The sequence below is a fragment of the Tinamus guttatus genome, unplaced genomic scaffold (assembly GCF_059628265.1).
Source record: "Tinamus guttatus ecotype Peru unplaced genomic scaffold, ASM5962826v1 Tinamus_guttatus_pri_ptg000416l, whole genome shotgun sequence".
In the NCBI taxonomy this organism is placed as follows: Eukaryota; Metazoa; Chordata; class Aves; order Tinamiformes; family Tinamidae; genus Tinamus; species Tinamus guttatus.
In genome coordinates, this window is record NW_028288950.1 from 364275 (window position 1) to 386884 (window position 22610).

The window sequence follows — 22610 nt, forward strand, 5'->3', positions numbered from 1 at the left end:
GTCTCCACCCTTTAGGGACCACCTGGCTTGTTGCAGAACCCCAAATATATGAAATCTTAACGCCCCCCTCCCCTCCGCCCCCCGCCAAAGACTGTTATAACTTAGTTATAAGTGGCCAACACAAACTAACATCTTCCAGTTGAGATCACTGGAGCTACTCCCCTTTCTACACACCAAGGACCTCAGTGTCCGAAGTTGGGCACTTACAAAAAGCACCGTCCCTACCCAGAAGGGGACAGGAACCAGAACAATTCATATTTGCAGTAGTGGGTTTAGCAGCTGAGAAATAAAGCCCGTTCTTTTGAATTTTGGGTGTTACTACAGCAATGCTGAAATTACTGCTCGAGTGGAACTATAGCACTTGGATTTCATAAATGGCATTCATTCATGTTTGGGTCACCCCATTAGAAAGAAACTGCTCATTTGTCAGATTCAGTTCGAGTTGAAACGCTTCTGATGTTTGGGCCCACTTGCACACAGATCTGCTTCTGGCTCGTTTCTGTTCAAAATACATCATTTGGAAACATTAGTGCCAGATTCTCAGTTGCTCTCAGAAGTTGGACAGTCATTGATTTTTCTGACATCAGCAGAGCTCCAGAATATCACTATTAGAAATATGTGATCGGCAGAGAACTCACACAGGCTCAAGGCCACATGGAGCTCAGCTTGTTAAAATGTTTTCCTCCGTTGAACAGCTATCACATGGGTAAACAGGAAACTGCTTTACTATATTCCTGGTCTAGCTTTATAGCTTTAAGAAAACTCTTCTGATGCTGAAACTCAACCTTTGGATTTTGCTTAAAAAACCTAAAATGAGTCAATGGAAACATCTACGTTACCACCTCCAGGCTGCTCAGCCATCTACAAAGTTAAATAATTTCTCTGGGTCCTGACAGGTCTTGGGATGGAGCTGGGCATCCATGGGCTGGAATGCTGGTAATCTTGCTGCACTATCATGCTGCTCTGTTACCTTGGGCTGCTGCAGCCTAACAGTCTGCATACTTTCTTCTTGTTTGGTGTAGGAGTACCTTCTGCAACATTGCTCCTGTGGAGCTGCCAGCGTCTTCCTCAACTCGTACCAAGAGGTGAAGCCTTTTTTTACTGGGAGGAGCAGACCTCACAGCCTCTTGATTCAGACTGGAAACCCTTCAGATCTTTCCATCATTCCAGAAATAGGAGGGAACACTGAAAAGCTGAGCAGCTGCAGTGGTGAGTTTAAATACCTCCAATCTGCCCTCATGCTTGTCACCAACAAGTGAAATAAGCTGACCAGCAACTTCCTTTTCCCTAGGAAAGACAGATGGAATCAAAGCAAGGTGTTAGCTTCCCAGTGAAGGTTTAATTCCACTAAGAGATGTATTTTAAAATGCTTTGGTTATACTAGGATTTTAAAGGCTTGCTTCTCCACACATGTGAAGGAGGCCATTTGGCCTAGTGAAGAAGTGGTTACAGAGATTAAGACGAATGCCTTATCAAAAAAGTTTGTCTGGTGGAAACTTGGTGCGGCCAAATGAGTGGGTTAGCATAGCCTATCCATGGGACGTTGAGATCCCCCCACCAAGATACAATTTGTTCTAAGGTAGGATGCCTTAAGCCTATTAATAGTCTCCTACCATCTCAAGCAGGCAAGAAACACATTCCTGGAAGATGACTTATTCTATAGGCCAAGTGGAAATAAGTCCCAGCTGCAAAGCTTGGATCCAGAGACCAACTTTTCCAGAAGGTTGAGAAGGACTGAACTTAGCCTACTGATACTAAAGCCAGCTGAAGTGTCTGGATCCAAACTTAGATGTGAGCTAGCCCACTAAATGAGGCTGATTAGTTTATTTTGAACCTTGGATCTGGGCCTACCTCTAATACCTGGTGAAATGCACAGCAGTGTAACAAAGACAGACCATGAGGAAGCCATTAGAAAGTCTGCACTAGTCAGACACTATTTTGTCCTATTTGTACCAAGGCAAGGTAGAATCATAGAATGCTTAAGGTTGGAAGAGACCTCTCGAGGTCATCTAGTCCAACCCCCCTGCACACGCAGGGTCACCTAGAGCACATGGCACAGGACTGCATTCAAGTGGGTTTTGAAGATCTCCAGAGAAGGAGACTACAAAACCTCTCTGAGCAGCCTGTTCCAGTGCTCTGTCACCCTCACTGTTAAGAAATGTTTCCTTAAGTCCCTGTGGAACTTTTGGTCCTTCAGTTTGTCAGTTCTGTCGGTGGCCACCAGTGAAAAGAGGCCAGCACCATCCTCCTCACTCCCTCCCTTGAGGTACTTATAGACACTGATCAGATCCCCTCTCAGCCTTCTCTTCTCCAGGCTGAACAGGCCCAGCTCCCTCAGCCTCTCCTCATAGGGCAGGTGTTCCAGGCCCCTGATCATCCTTGTGGCCCTGCGCTGAACTCTCTCCAGAAGCTCCACATCCCTGTTGTACCGTGGAGCCCAGAACTGGACACAATACTCCAGATGTGGCCTCACCAGGGCTGAGTAGAGGGGCAGGATCACCTCCCTTGACCTGCTGGAGACACTCTTCTTAATGCACCCCAGGACCCCATTGGCCTTCTTGGCCACGAGGGCACACTGCTGCCTCAGGGTCAACTTGTCGTCCACCATGACGCCCAGGTCCCTCTCTGCAGAGCTGCTCTCCAGAAGGTCGGTCCCCAGCCTGTACTGGTGTCTGGCTTCCTAAGTGCAGGACCTTGCACTTGTCTTTGTTGAATTTCATAAGATTTCTCACTGCCCAAACCAGAGTGCAGTGTGGAGACTTTCATCCCTAGAAGGTCTCATCCCATCTGAGGTCACAGCTTGCTGGTGGCACTGCCCAGAAGCCATCCTAGCAGGCCGCTGCCGAGAAATGTGAGCAAGCCCTTGCGTTTCATTGCAGGAAATGAGAGATACCTGGAATCAGGAAACAGCCAGCTGATGGCAGGGCTCAGGAAGTCGTCAAACAATAGGAGCAACAAGGAAAACGAGTTCAGAGAAGCCTGTGGCACAGCTGAGGGACAAGCTTTTCCATCAAAGGATGCCACAGTAAGAAAGGTGAGTGACAAGCTTAAAGCCAGACCCCTAGTGGGATCTGAAGAATAAGCAAGGAGATGTTCTGCTCAGGACAAAGCAGGGCTCCCAGGGGATCAAACTGGCCCTGTCTGCTCCCAAGCAAGGCAGGAGCAGCGAGGACAGGGGTTGCCTGTGCCTCCCTAGCCACCCTCAAATTAAAATGATTACTATATCCATATGATAAGAAAGGCAATACCATATCACGTGCTTGGCACAGTGGAAAACAGCATCACAAACAGCAGTATTTGCTTTATCCCTTGCTAACTTCAGGTAGCTGATGACTAAAGTATCTTCACTACTGCTGCTAGGGAGATTAAAGCCAAGGTACATTTATTAGCAACAGTGAACATCTTAGTGAGTTGTTCCTTAGCTGGGGCTACTTGTTACTAGACTGGACTGGCAGTGTGTCGGTGTAATTAACTTCAACCCCCAAAGCCTGTTTCAGAGAAACCCTATCACTGAAATCCATGGAAGCCAGGGCTAATGCTTTTCCTCTCCCTCTCTTTCCCATTGTTTGTGGCTGTTTCAGCATTTTCAGGTTCCTGTGGAGATGAGAAGTGCTGAAATACCAGGGCAGAGGCTGTAATCGGAGTATTCCCAGCCTTACAGGAAAGGGGAAGGAGTAGGTCTCTCACGGGAAAGACCTTCTCTTGAAATTTCCAAAGTTGCAAATGGGTAGCAAGTATTTGGATGAACTTCAGAGGCCTGACAAGGCCAAATCCTGAAAGGTGTTTTTTGTTCTGGCTTACATCCAGCAAAGTTCTTGAGTACGAACATTATTTTAAGCACATGGGAAGCCCTGGCAACTTCACATGGCTGCAAAATCAAAACTCCAAAGTCATAAACCGAAATCCTATTGCTGTCTTATTATACCACACCTTAATACTGTCTGTCCTTCACAATGTACTCAGAGCATGAACTATCCTATTTATTTTTACAACCATAGATACTGTATGAATATGTGGTAGGACTCACATAAGTGCTATATATGTAAACTGGCAATCTAAGTACAAAAGAGAGGCAATGGTGGTGGAAAGGGCATCATCATCCACATGTGGAAGACTGAACCAAAGAGGGATATAGGACTTGACCAAGGCAAAGCTGAGAACAGAGCCTAGTCTTTCCCCAACATTGCGAGGTGGTCTCATTTGCATGTTATTTATCAGTTTATTTTTTCATTTTTAGGGTCTGGACATCAGTAAGAACATCTCGGTATGTACCACCTTTGATGAATTAATTTCATTTATATATCTGCGTTGTAGTAGACCAAGCCCCTATATACATGTGCATTATTCACGAATAAAGAGGATCACTGACCCCCAGTGTATGTCAAAATACCAGCCCCACATATGCTGTTCTGATTGTGCCTGACTGTGTTTGACCCGCTGTTCTCACATCCCGAACGGCTAGCTGGCCTTCAGCAGCAAGCACTCGCTCAGGCTTTCTGTATTAACAGTGCTTGCACTGTTCTTAGTAATAAACACAAGGGTTTGATATTTTCATGAGTAAACAGTCTCATTAGGAGCAATTAATAGCACTGAAAATGGTGCTGCAGTTTTCAGCTGAGCCCACAAACTCATCTGAAGTTTTCAGCTGAAAACTTAGTAGAGCCTGAAGAAAAGTTACCACCTTATGTTCTCCCTGGGTGGATGCATGAGCTGCGGGGCAACCACCAGGTTCCACTCCTGAGGTGGCCACAACTCAGAGCGATCCCCTTGCTGCCTGGCACAGTGAGGAAGGCACCTCAGGAGGCACAAAATGATGTGACAAAGCTGACAACGGCTCCAAGAGCTTCATAACACAGGCATAATTCCTGCCCACTGAGTTAGCCATGGGCAATGTCCTTTTCCTTCAGCCCTTACTTTAGGAAATTTATAACAATGTGGCAAAAAGCTTAAAAAAAAAAAAACAACAACAACAAAACATCACATGGCCCCTTTGAACTCCCCAGTTGGAGTTTAGTCCTGGAGGGAACATTAGGGAAGGCCTTGTGGGACTTCCTGATCTTCTGAAAAATCACTAGTAGCATTTCAAATGCAAGTGACCAATAGCTATGGCTTACAGACCTGATAGGGAAACAAAGCCTTGATCTTTTTTAAATTCAGAGTCTACAAAACCCTGCCACCTTGAAAAGAGCTGATAGCAACACACTCATGCCCCAGCAGAAAGAAAAAGGGAGTTAAACTATTTGGCGGTTGTTTTTGTTGTAAATGCCTCCTTGTACTGATGTGAGGCGGTAGGAAACCAAATTTTGCTGTTTTCTTTTCCTGTAACACAGTGTAACAATAAGGTAAAATGTGCCCTTAGGCAGCTACTCAGCACTCACCAGAAAAGTGCTTTCCTTCTCTGAAAGATTAACTAAAAAAGAACAGCAGGGTCCTGGACATAGCAATGTTATAAGGAACAAAATGCAAGAGAGCAGGTGTTACTGATATTCCATCCAACCCATCTTACTGTGTAAATAAAAACAAAGTCCTCCTAATCTGTCCAAAACAAACAAATTCAAAACAACGGTTGGCATCATATTGACTGGGGAGCTGCAAAACAGTGGGGAAGTCACTGTCCTGCATTAGCTCTACCAGGATGGAAGCTCTTGCTAGAATAATATTTTGAGTGGAAAGCACCTGTCTTCCCATCATCCTGGAGTATCCAAAGTTTCATACGTTGGCAAGGTGAGCTCTGCCAGTAATCAGCTTCTTCCCCTACAAGTTGTGGTTTGGTTTTGCTCCCTAGAGTGAAAGTCATGCTTGGGGAAGAGTGAGAGATCTTATGAGGAAGACACGGCTGAGAAACCAGAGCAAGCTGGGGCTGTCCTCCGCTGCTCTGAAGAGGTCCTGCCCACAGCTATACAGGTAAGGCAGCGTTCTAGGAGCCTCTCACTTATCACTGGGAGAAGATGTTGAGAGAGTTACTTGTGGTTCCTGCTGAGCCAGAAGACCCCTTTGTACTTCTCATTGCATCTTAGTCGTTCTGGCTAGCACTGCCTTTTGCTTCCTTAGTGTCTAGGTGTTTTAAGATCTCAGCAGGATGTTACCTATGTGAGAAATAATGGGAAAACTAAGGTGCTTCCCTACAAAGAAGGTACTTATACCCTATAGGGCCAAGGGAAGCTCACAACCACCCCAAACCATTCCATACCATAATATATACTCTTTTCAGTCCCTCCTGAGCACTCCAGTCAAGTTTAATGCTTTCCCCCATGCTCCTTTACACCTTTCATCCAGGAGAACAGTAACATACGCATCAGGATTGGCTAGAAAGCTTCCCCTCAGAGGAAGAGGAGATATAATTTGTTGAGCATGTGCTCTTGAGTGGATCCTGCTCATTTCTATGGATGGTACTGGGGGAAAAGCACTATGTCTCACCTCTGTCAGGAGGTCCATGATGCCCCTTGGATTAGTTTGTCTATCAGTCTAGTCTGCACCAGCCTGTGCAGTGCATGTCTCTTCCTGTGGTGATGACAACCCCTTGCACAGGTATTTCCCTTATGCTTGCCAAGTGCTCACAGCTGGCCCACTGAATTTGTGGAGGCTGTGTATATAACAAGGTAATGGGAAGAGCCTGGGTATCTTACTCAATGGAGCAAAAGTATCACATGGAGCTGGGTACTCCCCTGTGTTTTTTCAGCTGTGGTCTTAGTAATCTTGACTGGAATAGCTCAAACTTGCTTAAACCCTCCACTACAACCTCCCCAGATTTTAGTGGGGGTGACGACTGGGAAATAGCAGTTGTTCAAACAGTCAAGAATGTCACATTGTTCCCCTCAGGTAGCCTTTACCCTACCTTACCAAATGCAAAAGGGAGCTAGGAATCTTGCAGTTACAGCTGGGAAAACCTGTATAATTCATGGAGTGATTTTTCCAGCTGGGAAGAGCTCGTTGGGGCCCAAGCACACGTAAGAGGCAAGCTTCCTCCCATTGTTTGGGAACCTGAAAGAAACACAAAGCAGAAAGAGATCAAACAGTTCCAGCTAAAACAGATAGTGACCCAGCTGGGGAAAAAATACAAACTCTCTTGAACCTCCCTGCTAAATCTGAACAGACACAAGCATTATTTAGGCTTCAGAAAAGTTCTGTCTCTGTAATCTCCTGCTTGGCCTTTTCTCTGTAGCACTAAAGATATGGCTAGTGCACCCTGCATGAGAATTGCAGGCTAGATCCTCATTAAGATAAATCAGCATAGCTCCACTGAAGGGCCAGCCCAATAACTCCTAATAGAAATAACTTTGCTACTTTTGGCTGTGCATTGGGCCCAGCTACAACCGTCATGGAAACTTTGGAGAACGAGACCCCTGAGGGGCAATTTCTGACCAGGCTGGAACTGGAAAGCCCCAGAAATCGCACATGATCATTTTTCCAGACTGCTTTCTGTTGCTGCTAAAATTGTCTTTTTCAACTACTAATACTCTTCCTCCCACATATCTGCATAATTCTGCTGTCTATACACATGCCCTATGACTCCTCTACTCTTCCTTATCCCACTTCTTAGCTCTTCTTCTCCAGCCCTACTTTTATTTGCTCTCACTTTCTTCACCCCTCATCCTTGGGTGACATTACATTTACATGGGCTTTTCACTGGTGCCTAGAAAGGCCAGGCACCCTCCTCCTATGGCATTTGGGGCACCTAACTGCCCTCAGGCTCCATTGACACAAAAAGTTGGGCCTTAGGGGGTCAGTGAAGCCCTGCAAATGCTGCTAGATAGAAAGCCAGGCTTTCCCCCCAGCAATACCATGAAGCTCTTGCTTGGCTGCAGTTCTTTTAACATGAAAAAACATTAAAGCTCTCAGCATTTACCACTGCCTATGTTATAGTTTATGAAACAAATTTGCCCTGGCCTCTGGTCCCATTTGTACATGCAGCATATGGGATTTTGCTTACCCAGTTTCCTCCTTTCTGAGACATCTCTCAAGGTCTTGACCTGGAACAGGCTGGAGACTGTTGCCCTGTATTAACATATAGCTCTGAAGCAAGCACAGATTTTTTTTGTTGTTGTTGTTTGTTTGTTTGTTTGTTTTGTTTTTCTTTTGACACCCATTCCCATTTGAGTCATTCAGGCGATTTATTTTTGTAACTAGGTCAAAGCAAATCCCCTTTTGTAGTCCCACTCTGCATCTGATGAATGATCTGCTCCAGGGTGGTTGTTTTGTTTTTCTTTTTTTCTTTTTTTTTAACATCCACAAAAGAAATTCTCATAGTAGAGAGAACGTGGTGCTTCCAGAAGGAGAAAGGGGGACCTGCCAAGGTAAACACACAGCACAAGACTCAGCAGTTTGTCATACATTGTTCTTAACAGGCTGAGTTTTTCATTTTTTCTTCTTTTTCCTGGTAATGTTTTTACTCCCACAAAGGAAGGTCTTATTTTGTGCAAAGGGGGCAAGTACAGGCCAATGAATGAGCCAATTGCAGTGTTTTGAACTTAAGGAGCACATGGACCTGAACCTGACTTACGGCAGAGAAATAGATTTCTTCCCTAAATCACTGGGGAATGATCCCTCTGCCCAGAGCAAGGAACACTTCCTAGATAGCCACAAAGACATGACCTTTTTTACACTTAGACTTTGTTTCAGCAATTGAAATTTATTCTCAAATGATGGCTCAACATCAAAAAGCCAAGATTGTTCCAGATAAACACATAAACAGGCAGATGCTAGTTTGAGTAGTATGGAGGGAATCCAGTCTAGCCTGTGAAAAAGAGGCTGCCAGTTCTGCATAATTTTATTGCCCATCTGTTGCCAGTCTACCTGACATTATAAAATACATTGGGAGACACATCTAGATTGGGAGGTGAACAAGGAAGCTTTGGAAAATCATAGGCCGGCATTTTTGCTCAAATGCAGCTCGGATTATATCTATAGGAGCTGCAGCTTTAACATAGCTGTGCGGTAATAAGTTAATGTGAAGTTAGGATATGTTTTACTGGTAGGATGATGGTCTCAATTTGACAGCCACACAAAAACTGGCTGCTGTGTTTTGGCTGGGGTAGAGTAAGTTGGGCAGTTCTGAGCATGGCTTTTGCCATACTGGAACAGTCTTGCACAAAGGCTGAGAGGTTACCCAGAAGCAGAGCTTAAGCACTGCTCAAGCGCAGCTCTGAGCACTGCACTTCACTGGGAATTTACTACCAAGGGACATCTCCACTTGCCAGAGCTATAGGGTAACCAAAGAATGAGAGAATAGAAGTCCAAGGAGATTCTCAGTTATTTCATTGCATAAGTTGATGAAACACAAGCGCTGTATTGACATTGGAAAGAAAAACAAGTAGTGGCTAGAAGAGAAAAACTGCACCATATCACATCAAACATGCCTTCAATCTGAAAATGTTATCAGTAGCTTTGAAATACTGCCTTTAAAAAAGGCAAAACAAAAACAAATTTTCTTTCTTAAAACAGTAACTGTTTAAAAATATGTTCCAAAAGATTCTTCTCTCATGAGTCTGGAGGTCTGACCTAACCAAATTATTAAAACCACACTGGACAGATTACTTATTTCAAATACATGGGATATGCAGTGAGGAGAAGAGGGAAAAAACAAAACAAACACACATTAAGCTAGATGTAGTCTAGAGTTTAGTCTTGTTCTTCACAATGTCTCATTTCCTACTTACTACTTTAGCCAGAACTTTAAACTTCCCTGTGACATTTACCCACTAGCCTGTTCCCCACCCTTACCTCCAGCTAAGCAGAAAATACTGGCTGTTCTCAACCGATGAACACAATTTTTTTTTTCTTATGTTATGACTCCATGGCAAGCATGAATTTCATAGCTTCTTTTTTGGATACTGTCACAAATATTTCGACAGTATCTGTTTTGAAATTTCAGACTAAATGGGGGGAAATTATTACTGGGGGTGCAGCTTGGATGTTGGGGACATATGCACAGCATATTAATGCTAGAAAAGGGCCATGTATTCTTACTGCTGTCAAATTTAATTGTATTTTTCCATTTGTTAAGGCCAGATATTATGTCTTCAGAGCTGAGAAAAACTGAGAGGAACTCCATGATTGTTCTGGGACAAAATACAAAGAATGAAAACATATGGCCTTTCTGATAACACAAATCAAATGGCACAAGGTAAAATAATTAAAGAATGAGGTTTTGCTTGTGTTTTGTTTGTTTGTTTTGCCTGCCCTCAGAACTAACATAATCCTGGTCCTTCATCCAGACATGCTCCAACACACAGAGACTGGAATAGGTCAGATTTTGATGTTCAAGCTATATGGGCTTTTGCCAGCCAAAGTCTGGCACACAAACTTTTGAGTAACTCCTCTCCTCCTTTTTTTTTTTTTAATTCAGTAACTTTAAAGCCTCTAATCATTAAGGCTTCACCACATAAAGCATTTGCATTGCACTTAGGAAATGCAACAGAAAATTCAGTTATCTGGGATCTTAATCAAAAGCCTTTTATTAATAAGCCAACCATCTACTTTGGGAATGGACAATTTGGCACTAATCAAAGTTATATGGGGAAAAAAAAAAAACAGATCCTTCTACTACAGTGGAAACTCAGGATGCTAGCTATACATAAAGAACCCCTTTCTAATCTCACATTCACTGCATGTTCTCATTTCAGAAGGAAAGAGCAGGAGCACCAATGGACACAGAAATGAAGATGCCCCGGTTACTTTGTGCAAGCTGCATCCTACAGCAGTTGAGATGGCAACTCTGGTTTGATGTTGAAAGAGAAAAGCAGGAGCAGTGAGGTGGATGGAGGTCTGTGGAAAGACATGTGCTTGACTACGCATGGCTTCACTCCCAACTCAGAAGTATACATACAGAAATGAAACCCCATGAAAACTCTGGTCAGCATTTCGGCAACATAACCAATAGGGCCTTTTAAATAATATTTGACAAATCTTTCTCTGCTCTGGATTAGGAACTGAACAACATGAACTACTGAAGCTTTTAAGTTAGCGATTTTTGGAGATCTTAAATTTATTTCACCTGGAAAAGACTTACAGGAGACAACAGTACCTGGAGAAGTGCTAAAGAAGGGCAGCAACAGTTGATGGGACAAGCTGCTTCCTCCCTTAGGAGGTTTGAGGTGCAGTCTCTGCTCACACCTACAGCAGCTGCTGTCCTGGGGAGCATCTAACAGAAGAAATAAGGCTGTGAAGCAAAGATCTCCTAAGAGGCCATTCCCACTTCCACCTCTTGCTTCTGATTCTGCAGCAGTGCTTCTTCTGTGAAGGTCCCTTGACTTCAGCACTGCCCTGTGTAAAACCAGGCTGCAGGACAGACTCACAGCAGCAAGCAGAGCAGGGGCAGTGTGAGTTTTTTGAGACACCTGAAGGTTCATCAGAGACAGTCTCAGGCTCTGGCAGGCTGCTCCTTTAGTCCTTCAGGGGACCGAGCTTGAATTCCCCCTTTTAAGTTAGAGGTTGAGGAGCCCTGGGAGGCTGCCATGGCCACGGGATGGTGCATGCTTGACCTGCTGGGGAAGGCATGGGGGAGAGCAGGGCTCCAAGACTCAAACAAAGAGGCCTTATAACACTCAGGCCATGTTTGGTGATTACCTTCTTGCCCTGTGTTCACCAGTTTCAGACTCAGGCCAGAGGGAGCACATGCAGATGCTTGAGGTCCTGTGGCTGCTCTGATCTCTGTACACCATCTCTTATGGGTACTAACTTTCATGCACATGGGGTAGAAATTTAGACAAATCAGCTCTGCCTCTTGTTCTAAGGCTATTCTACCCATTACACTATAATTTAATTGTAAAATAAGCAACTGCAGTTTAACCCCCCGACTGATCCTTCTTGCTTGGAAACTGAGTCTTGGGAAGTCAGCAGGATCAGGCACGAGTAACAGCTGCCTCCCCCGTGCTCATATCAGCCCCTGAAGTCCACCAACCAGGAAAACAGGACTCAAGATCCAGAATATCCCAGTCCCAGGAACATTGCCTCAATCTGAGTTCTGGTAGCAAGCAACAGCATGAGGTGAAAGAGCTACTCCTAGTTGGAGTAAAAGGCCACACTGGCAGCTTGGCTGCAGTTCATGGGGGGACCGGAGGCAGGCTAGGCCCCTTCTCCCAGTGCTCAGAGCACTTTCAGGGAACTTGAGTAGGGCTGTTGTTAACATCTCAAGAAAGTTTGTGCTGTCTCAGAGTTAGCACCTTGATGGAGGTGCTGTGTTCAGTATTTCAGTTTAGTTTTAGCTGCTGTAGGATTCAGACATACACTGTCTATCTTGCTAGCTAGCTTCACCCAAAGCTAGAGAGATTTATAACTTAATTTTTCTGTGAATAGTCAACATATCTCCATAAATACAGGGGGCTGAAATCCTACATTATCTTACACCCTCCATTACCCCCCAGCTTTGAGACTGTAAGGACTGTGAATCAGTGCAGAACTGGATTAAACTATTCTAAGACTAGCATGATAAACTGATGTTTTTATGACTACATTCCCCTTATATATAGATTTTTAAACTAGAATGAACTAGCTTTTTTACTACAACATTATATGAAATATATTCATTTATTTCCAGAAATATATTTATAACATGTAACATACTGTATAGTTCTCTACTCCAGAATGCATTGTAATACAAGCATAAAATTTAATAAAAAGCATCACTGTTATGAAATAAATTCGCTTCAGCTGTTACTAACAGAACCTATGCTGGAATGTACAATGTACTACACATTTAAAGGCTTCATGTGAGTATGGTGGGTCAAAAAGAACGTTGTTACCCCCAAGCTTTTAAACGACTTTAGCTCTGTAAAGAAGTAGACCTGTTCCTCTGAGACTGCTGCTCTTCTCACAGAAAGCCAGAGGAAGAAGAGAGCCTTTGGAGAGGTTGCCGGTAATGCCTCACAGGGGCATTTGTGTGGGAAAGCTCTGTCTCTAGGACATGCTTCTGGAGTTCCTAGACTTCATTGCAAAGCTGCAGAGCAGGCAGACACTAAGAGGCAACACCTAACACTTGAAGAGGGTGAAGGCACCTGGCACAAGGTGCACAAAGAATTAAGTAGAATTTCTGAAAGTCTGGTTTCATTATCAGATCTGCATGACAGCCCTTTCTACAAAAAGCTAAGACAGGAACCCAACATTTGAGTGACTGATTTGGCAGATGCTCCTAGAGAGAGCTGAGGTAGAGCATTCCTGAGGCCAAGCCAGTATGACATGTCATTCCAGTAATAGGAAGCTAGCAGTACTGACACCAGAGAACACACCTACTCAGAACTACAGGTAGAACAGGAAGCCAGCAAGACCCATCTAAAGGGAGAAAAGGCCTAGGAAGAAGACCAGGGGTTTACCTGGGAACAAAGCAAGGTCAGAAGAGCATTTTGCAGGAGGGAAGACCATGATGCTAAGAGTCAGTCAAACGCACTAGCACACCCTGATGGAGTCAGGAAAAGAGACTCTAAGAAGTGGGGAAAGGCACTCCAGGAAGAAACCCCAGGGCGGGGAACATTTGCCTGAGAGTGCTTCCCAGGGCAACTCAGCCTCCCTGCTTTGCTCATGCCCTTCTCCTGCTGCTAGGCAGAAAGTACCTTAAATACAAAAGTATTCCCAGGCAAGAAAAAAGAGAATTCACTTGGCCTTCTTGCTCCTCCTGCCCCAACTTACACACCTAATGTCCATCAGGAAGATCCAGCTCAGCACAGGGAATAACAGTAACATTCCCTGCAGGGATCTAGTAGATCCCCAAGAGGATGGGCCAGGAGGTCCCCACTACTATGCTGGTTGTACAGCCTTGTCACAGGGATTGTCCTGACTGCTTCCCCATGCACACAAGCAGGTAACCTTTGTAGGTAAATAGGCCTGCTTTAGAGTCATGCAAAGGCTCCAGCAACCATTCCTGAATTTTGTTGGAATAAGACATTAAAAGGCAGTTTCCAAAGATCTCAGTACAACCAAAACTACTTAAATGAAGTATTTGCTATGCCAATTTTTTTTTTCCTTCTTGCATTTGAGAATAGAGGAGTTGTTCTTCAAAATGGAGATAAGCAGTATATTTGAAGGAATTCCCCTACTATTTAGATTAAGGAGTTTCTAGTCAGGCCTGTAAAGACAGCACAACTTTTTCTTCCTCTCAGAAATTCTTACTTCCCTGTAAGGAAAGTTTGTTACTCTGTACTCTGCTTCAAGAAGTTGTCTGCCCTGCACTCTTCAGGGCAGGAGAAATAGGTCCACATACAGCATCACAAGATAGGGGAACACAGTAAAGCTTTCTGCAGCTGGAGCTACATTCAAGTCCTGGCACAAGTGTGATTCCCACCAGCAGTCTCTCGCTCACCCTGGGCAGCCCAAATACCAACACTGCATCTCCCAGATACAAGAGATCAGACAGTTTGCTTTAGTTAGTTTTGAAAGCAACTGCGAGTGCTGTATAACGCATAAAGAGGAATGCTTTTGCAGGTAGCTTAGCCAGGGGCACCACCCAGCAACTCTCCTGTTTTCACACTGCAGCTTCCTAGCAGACCAGGCAACAGCAAGGGCTCCCGGTAGAGAGCAGCAGACACTAACCTCAGAACAGGCAATGTAAGACCACAAGACAGTATTGGGAAAGATGTCTCAACTGTCAGAGTTATTTTTGCACACACTCCTGTTGCACTCAGGTGTTCCAGGTCAGGTAGAAAGAGCCCCCCAGGGACAAGGTAGGTTTAAGAGCCACTTTATTGCAGTACATGGATTTCATGCATTACAGGGGTCTTCCTTCGCCACAGCACAGCAGCCACAAGCAGCGCACACAGGACAGCCCCAGCAGCCACCGCAGCAACACCCAGAGCCCAGGGGGCTGCTGCGAGCACGGCCGCTCCTGCGGGAGGGAGACACCCATGAGGGCCCCTGGCCCTGAGGGGCAGGAACACCCCAGACTCCCTTTCCATGAGAAAGGCTTACACAAGCCTCTGTCCCCAGACAGGGAGGGCAGCAGGCCCACACACTTACCAAAGCCATCCATGGCAGGCCCCCGTCTTAGCTGATCCTGCAGGAGAATCACAGGGCCTTCACTGGTGACATGGGAGGCGCCCTGCTGAAGGCCATGTTCAGCACTCCTTTTGCTCCCTACATAACAGCAGGGATTTTAGGGGATGGGACTTGTGGCCTCAAACACTGTGTTAGGCAGACACACCCTTGCCAACACTCACTCTGGCACAGACAGCAGATGTTTTGTGTTCCCATTGCACTGCATGGGCTGCCACATTTTGTCCAAATCAGCTGCTCAACAGATACCAGAAGTGAGCAAGGAACAGGATCAAGAGCCTATGAAGGCCTCCACTTCCTTGGCATGAGGGCCCTTCCTCAGCAAGAAGGAAGGAAACAAGCCCCCATAGTACTGACTAGTTCTGTTCATAGTGCTCTATCTGTATCCCTTACACCCTTCCCCCTCAGCTGGGGACTAGGTGGTCCCTGTTGTCCCTTTGCACAAGGGGACAGCAAGGATAGAGCACATACTGGCTCCAGCCGGACAGGCTGCGATGCTGCAGGATTCCTGTTCCGACCGGTGGCACACCGAGGCAGTGCAGTGCAGGTACACCTAGAAAGAAGGGGCAAGGGCCTTGGGTCAGGCATCTGGACAGGTGATGTGTGGGTCTCAAAAGATGAGAAGGCAAGAAAGTTGCTCTGGGTTGCTTCACCTACAGCTTTAGCCTGGCACAAAGAGCAGAGGGGCCTCAGGCAGCTTTTATATCTACCACACAGACTTCAAATTAGGGTCCCCTCTGGAGTTACACTTCTCCCAATACCTGGGAATAGCACAGCTGTCCCAACACCACTCCTGTGACCACTGCCTAAGCAGCGCTGGAATGAGCTTTGAGGACTGATCCCAGCACTACTGAGCAAGCAAGGCAGGCATGGTGAACTTTACATGACTCCCGCTCAGAAATTTGAGCTTCAGCCCAGATGCTCCCTAATTTACAAGGGCTATTAAGGACCTTGGGCCAAGAAGGCCTAGAAAATACTTATCAGTGTGGCTAGACCACATTCCCTAAGCCAGCTCAACACAGCAGCTCACAGTGGCTGCAGACTGGCACTTACTACTGCCCCCACTGGTTGTTTGATCTCAAGAACATCCTAGGCTGCCAGGACAGGATCTTACCAGCCCAGAAAGCATCTCTTGGGAAGTAGAGTCCACAAATGTGAAGGTGTAGAGGGTGAAACGCTGGTAATGAGAGGGGAACTGTAGTCCTGAGGCACCAGTGAGAGGCACCAGCTGTGTCTGGTAGTTGTCCCCTTTATGGGGACACCTGGGAGGAAAAGACCAGCAGCCAGGAGGTGTCAGGCCCTCCTCTAGCCACAAATCTATCTCCAAAGTACTCACCCATCCACCAAGACAGGCCACTGTAGCTGTTGGTGAGGGTGACTACTGGGAGTGGCCCAGCAGTGGTGCAGGACAAGGACCAGGTCTGGGTCCCTCCTCTGGAGGATCTGCACTTCCACATAGAGGGGGTCTCTCAGAGCCTTCACCACAGGATAGTCACTGCCTGCATAGTAGGATCTATACCTTGCATCTGGACCACAAGAAACACACAAGAGTCACTTTAGACCCAGAAGAGCAGTTAAGGACAGCCATGCCAGCAAGTCCTCTATGGGGCAGAGAAGCAGTGCCAGGAATTGCTCATCAGAGCCCCATTATCACCAGATTGTTGTTAGAGCTCTGCTGCTAGACATTTTAGCGAGTCCTGTGGCCCTCCTACCTGCAGCAATGTGCATCTCCAAGGACAGAGGACCAGGTTGGGACACGGCAGGAAGAGGCGGCACTGTGAACACCTGAACACTCAAGGGGATGAAGTTCCCAGTGATGGAGTAACTACAGCGTACGTGTAACCTCATGAGACAAGAGAGAGTCAGGCAGATGAGCCAAGATCACACATGCCTTTTCCTCCCCCCGCACCTCCCCCTAGCACCACAACTCACAACCTCATTTAGTTAATCATATTGCCACAGCATCTCCCACACATGCTTTTAACTACTTCAGCTTCTCTCCAGAGTGGGGACTGGAGTCTGCAAAGTGTACCTGAGCAGCATCAGTTTATTCCAGCTAAAGGGGGAACATACCACTCCCTAGCCTCTTCCAGCACCTGTGCTGTGAGTTCAGAACTTGCAACAAGCAGGAGCTTCTCTAGAGACCCTGGGCAGGGCACTATCTGGCCAGACCAGCCCCAGACATTACCTGAAAATGCTGTCCCTAGTGATGGAGCCAAGGTTCCCAGTCTCCACATCTCTAGATGCCACCAACTCGTTCTCATATATGCCATGATCCCCAGCTACCTGCAACAACAGTTGTTGTTACAACATTCCCCGGCACCGAAGGTCCAGAAAAGTCATACTAGAGAAGAGCATGGGGCCTCTGGAAGTCTCCAAGTTGCAACACCAAAACAACTGCAGGTTGCTCCAGGTCTGCAAGCTCCTGCTATTGCAGACCACTGCAGCTCTTACCTGAAAAGTAGTGCCACAGGTAGAGAATGGGAAGCTGTACACAACAAATGCATTGTTCCTCACTACAGGAATGCAGCCAGTACTGGGCCCACTGGCCAGATGAACAGACTCCAGAATAAGGGGTGGCAGAGTCACATCCCGAGAGACCACAATGGAGAACCGGCCATCCAGTGTGCAGTGAGCTGTGACTGCAGGAAAACAGAGATTTCAGTCTCAAGCTTAGCGAAAAGGAGCAGTAAGGAGGTTAAGATTCAGGCACTACAGAAAAGGCCAAGGCAACAAGTTCCACCAGCTCTCCTGCCTCTAAGCCCTAGAACCACAAGTTGTGCGCAGCTTGACATGGGTGCAGCCAGCTCTGACCTGCATTCAGCACTAGCACTGTTGATTCCGGTCATAAATACACATTGCAACTGCAATAGAGATTACAAAGCTAGACGCTTCAGTTGGGCAGAAGACTTTCCATAGTGAGAAGTGCAGCTCTAAACCACTTGCATTACTGGTACACACCAACCCTGCTTCCCTGGTGGAGCAGGGCACCCCAGTCACCAGCTTCTCCTGCAGCTATGAGGGTAGTCAGTCACACCCACTCACCTGTGTTACCATAGTAACAAGGCTTCACCCTGTCCCCAGGATTGTAACAACAGCCTCGCTCTTCACACTCTGCCCAGCTTATAGGCATAGGGGCACAGGGCAGCCGGTCTTGGCTCTCAACAGCAGAACAGACACTACCGCTTGGAGCATCCAGAGCTGGAAGAGACAGCAGGAGCTGGCAGGAAGAGCTCAGGAGTAGGGGGAAGGAACACAGAGAGGCCACCCAGTGGGAAAGCACCCTACTATCTACATCTCAAGAGAAGGATCATACACGCAGGTGAGTGGTCAAACACACAGCATGGAGACAGCCTGGAAGCCAGACTGGAGCATCTTTTGCATCTATAGTGACCTGACAGGAGGGTGCACTTGGTAATTCTGCAGGTATCTTGAGCCTCCATTCAGGAAATAAGTGACCTTGCCATAGAATCTCGTAAAAACATTGTCATTACGAATCAAGCCTATTACTATTTCTTTCACAGGAGTAAAGTGCATTGTGTCGCTTGTGCCCACCACCACTCGTTCCATGACAGGAACCCTCCATGCAGTACCAAGCCCGGTTTCCTTCCAACCTTGCCACTCTCTGTCTAGGAGTAACTACCCAAAGGGAAGGGCATTCAGACACAGGCAGGTGTCTAAAGGGATATCAGAGCCTTACCAGGGAGGTCCACAGGGCACCTGAGCAGCTTCTCTTCAAGGAGAGTCTCTTGCCCAGCAGCATCTGTCCCTTCAATCCCCACCAGCATGTAGTAGTTGCCTTCCTGGGGAAGGACCACCCAGGTCAGGGCAGTCACAGCAGCTGTACTCACAGCCCCAGCTGGACCCCTAAGGTCACTCACCCATTCAAAGACACAGCAGCCTGCATAGGAGAGGGACACTTTCCTGGAGCCATCTGGACTCTCTGACACCCAGAGACCACAGCTGGAGTCATTCTGCACAGCATGTGCCTTCCCCTCTGTATCTAGGGGTAGATGAGACAGCAGGAAGAGCCTAAAGATCCCACAGAGAGGGCAGGGAGCACCACCCCTGACCCTTCTGTAGGGGGCAGGGTCCCAGCTAGCACTCAGGTCTGGGCCAGAATGAGGCTTCCAAGACCATCCAGACACAGGTGCAGCACTCAAGCCAAATGCTTGGCCATACAGTCAGCCCCCAGTTACACAGGCACAGGAGTGGTTAGACAACAAGCACTTCCCTGCTAAAGCAGACCCTTCCTCCTCATTTCAGTTACAGCTGGCACTCTGCAAAGACACAGCAGTGAGGAAAACTCTGGACATCACCCTCACTTACCCCAAGCAGTCAGTACCAGGGAAGCATTTTCCTCCCAGCCTGGGGGCAGGGTGAGCTGCAAGCCTCCTTGACCACAAGCCAGCATGGAGGGATCAGCAAAAAAAAAGCCACCCTGGACCTCCAGGACCAAAGCAAGGGGGCCAAGAAACCCCCACAAGAATACAGCACCAAGCAAAGTCCCAGCCTGCCCTACTGCACCCATCCTCTTCTCCTGCCAAGGACCATACAGCAGCTCTGCTTAACCTAGCCCTTTTAAATTGTGTGGCCTCCTGTCATCAGAAAGAGGCCAGGTAGAAACTCCTGGATGGCCAGGTGGTCCCAGCCAACCATTTTAACACCTTCATTTCCTTCACCTGGATCTGAACCCCTCACAGCCCTCTTGTGTCCTTTAGCAAAAAAACACAGATAGGAGGCGAGCTTATGTCAGGAGATGGGCTCATATTTGTATCACTGAGATGAGAGGAGCTTATTTGTGCAATTTATGTTGGATCTGTAGAAGTGACTTCAAGGCTCGTTTTTTTTCTAGAGTTCTCCCTATCTATGGCGCATTGAGGAGATCTGCCTCCTTTTTCCCCATGCACCCTCCTGGCTACTCTCAGCACTCGTGAAGCAGCATGAGTAGTAAAAGCTCTGTGTCCGTGTAAGATATGGTGAGAAGAGAAGAATAAAAGCACAAAAGGGAACGTGCTTCCCCTGGGAAGATCCATTACATGTTCTTTCTGCCTTTGTAGAGGTGCTGCTGCTTCCAAAGCTGAGCAGCATGCTGTCACATAGCCACAGCTACCCCTCCACACGCACAAGTGAACAAGGGGGCCCAGGGGACTTTGCACATGTAAAAGGAGACGATTCCCCTCTACCATTTCAGGTTGTGAACTACAAGTCTATTTGCATTCAAGGCTGTTTGGACATAACCACAGGAGCCCTGTTGCTCATCTTTTGCCATCCCAGCTGCTAGGAATGTGATCATATGCTCAGTGGGACTCCATCCCCCCAGAGCCTATTGTGGCCGATGTTTGAGTAGAGCTTGTGAAGCAAATATGCTTTTTCTACACCCTGCCTGGCACCAGGCAGCAGCTTTGAGGAGAGGCACTGGGGAAAACGTTTGGACTTTGGCAGGGAGGCTCTATGGCCGTAGAAAGAGAGAACTGTGTCAAGGGAGTTTATTCAAATCTCATAGCCATTGTGGGACACCATGTGTTTCTTTTGACTCGCTGCTATTTGTTGTCTACCGAGTAAATACAAACAAATAAAATACTTTAGAGTCTTTTTAGGGAGAGAGGTTTCGTTACACTTTAACCAAGTGATACTTTGCATATGCTGATAGGAATAATGTCTACAGGTACCAGAAGAATAACTATATTTGAAACAACACCGGGAGTGGAGTATATTTACCATGCATCATGTAGAAAATCATTGGACAGTACTGTGACGTGAAAAGAGCCACAGATTCCCACAGGTAGAGGTCTGACTAGTCGCATGATGTTCCTGCGTTTTAAATCCCCTGTGCATCTGCCAATTTGGTGCAAACTCTCATGAACTCTGCTTTCCGAGTCCGGAGATCCCTAATATCTCATATCTCCCATAAAATGCCGTGGCAAGATCTAAGTCAGACCTGAGTTGAGACCAAATGCTCTGAATAGATCCAAGTTCAGAGCAGCAGGTCATCATCTAGGAGGAACTTGGGAAGTTTTTCCTTATGTTCAAAGGGTAGTTCTTGTATTTCAATTTGTGCCCATTGCCTCTCATTCTGTCACTAGGCATGACTGAGAAGAGTCTGGCCCCATCTTCTTTACACCACCCTTTAAGATATTTATGCACATTGGTAAGAGCCTTCCCTCAGTATTCTCTTCTTGAGGGTGAACAGTCCCTGTGCTTTCAGTCTTTCTTCATATGAGGGATGCTCCAGTCCCTGAATAATCTTAGTATCCTTATGCTGGACTCACTCAGTAGCTCCCTATCTCTCCTATCTTCCCTGTGCTACTGGGAAACACAGAATTGGACACAGGCCTCCAGTTGTGGCCTCAGCAGGGGTAAGTAGAGGGGAAGGACCATCTCCTTCAACCAACTGTCAATGCTCTGCCTAACACAGCCCAGGCTTTCTTTGTCAATAGGGTATGTTGTTGCATCGCGATCAACTTGGTGTCCACCAGGATTCCCAGGTCCTTCTCATCAGAGCAGCTCTCCAATAGGTCCTTCCCCAGCCTGAAATGGTGCATGGGGTTATTCCTCCCTCAGAGGAATAGGACCCTATACTTCCCTTCATTGGACTTCACGTGGTTCCTCTCTGCCTCTCTCTCCAGCCTGCCAAAGTCCCTGTCAGTGGCAGCACAGCCTTCTGGCGCATCAACTACTCCATTCACTTTTGTGTCATCAGCAAGTCTGCCAAGGGTGTACTCTGTCCCTTCATCTAGGTAACTGATGAACAGGATGAACAAGATTGGGCTGACTGGTGAGTTACACTGCTATCTTGTGGCCTCCTACCAGACTTGGTGCCACTGCTCGCAACCTTCTGAGCTCTGCCCTTCAGCCAGTTTTCGGTCCACTTCGCTGGCTGCTCACCTAGCCTGTACTTCCTCAGCGTGACTGCAAGGATGTTATGGGAGACCACGTTGAAATTCTTACTGAAGTCACGGTAGACAACTTGCACTGGTCTTCCCTCATCTACCCAGACGGACATTGAAATATAGAAGGTTATTGGGTTGTAGAAATGTGAATTCCTGTTTGGGAATGCATGCTGACTACTCTTGATCATCTTTGTATCCTTCATGTGCTTGGAAATGGCATCCAAGTTTATCTGCTGAATCACGTTTGCAGGAAAGGAGGTGAGACTGAATGGCTGGGGGGTCTCTTTCTTATGTTCTTTGAGTGTTGAAACCAGCGCAGAACAACTGCACAGGCCTTCCAGGAGCCGAGCCAGATTACAAGACACGGACTCAATATGAGGTTAGGTCTTGCTCCGTTTATTAGCTGAAGTGCACGTATATTTATACCTACAAGCATCTGAGGGATTTCCAGGCTAGCTATGATTGGTTGCTAGGGGGGTTGCTAGATCCTGGCCGCATAGGCTCTTCTCAGCTCTGCAAAGTTGTTTACCCGAAATCGCTAGCTACTCTTTCCCAGCTAGCTCCTCATTCCCAGCCAGCCAAGGAAAATTCGCTAACATTCCCCTGTACATTATCAGCAAGGCGCAGGTGGTGCAGATCCTCAGCACAGCATTTCTCTATATTTGAGGACTGGAGTGACATTTCGTTTCCTGTAGTCTTCAGAAATCTCATCTGATCTCCATAACCTTTCCAAGATGA

General features: G+C 46.7%; 2 protein-coding genes across 4 annotated transcripts in view; one reads left to right on the top strand and one right to left on the bottom strand.

Moving 5' to 3' along the window:
- LOC104577472 (uncharacterized) overlaps positions 1-10911 on the top strand; it is a 32835-nt gene extending 21924 nt beyond the window's left edge. For all 3 annotated transcript variants that reach the window (XM_088531410.1, XM_088531409.1, XM_088531408.1), the window contains exons 4-9: positions 1023-1209; positions 2880-3034; positions 4238-4264; positions 5786-5904; positions 10004-10123; positions 10623-10911. In XM_088531410.1, the coding sequence (XP_088387536.1) occupies positions 1023-1209; positions 2880-3034; positions 4238-4264; positions 5786-5904; positions 10004-10100 (585 nt within the window). In that variant the 3' untranslated portion in view covers positions 10101-10123; positions 10623-10911. The remainder of the gene's footprint in view (positions 1-1022; positions 1210-2879; positions 3035-4237; positions 4265-5785; positions 5905-10003; positions 10124-10622) is intronic.
- Positions 10912-14669: 3758 nt separating this feature from the next.
- LOC148593323 (zona pellucida sperm-binding protein 4-like) lies at positions 14670-19510 on the bottom strand. The gene is made up of 12 exons (XM_088531411.1): positions 19309-19510; positions 18861-18982; positions 18680-18782; positions 18025-18180; positions 17434-17621; positions 17168-17265; positions 16692-16822; positions 16316-16505; positions 16094-16241; positions 15451-15532; positions 14944-15060; positions 14670-14812 (listed from the first exon to the last, which is right to left on the bottom strand). The coding sequence occupies exons 1-12, from the start codon at positions 19508-19510 to the stop codon at positions 14670-14672; spliced, it is 1680 nt and encodes a 559-aa protein (XP_088387537.1).
- Between the last annotated feature and the right edge of the window lie 3100 nt (positions 19511-22610).

Excerpts from the sequence above, each read along its gene's own strand:
- LOC148593323 (XM_088531411.1), bottom strand. The coding sequence starts at position 19,510 with ATGGGTGCAGTAGGGCAGGCTGGGACTTTGCTTGGTGCTGTATTCTTG. Across the intron at positions 17,622-18,024 it reads TTGTTACTATGGTAACACAG|TCACAGCTCACTGCACACTG; the intron begins GTGAGTGGGTGT and ends GTTTTCCTGCAG. Across the intron at positions 15,061-15,450 it reads AGCCTGTCCGGCTGGAGCCA|GGAGCAAAAGGAGTGCTGAA; the intron begins GTATGTGCTCTA and ends GCTGTTATGTAG.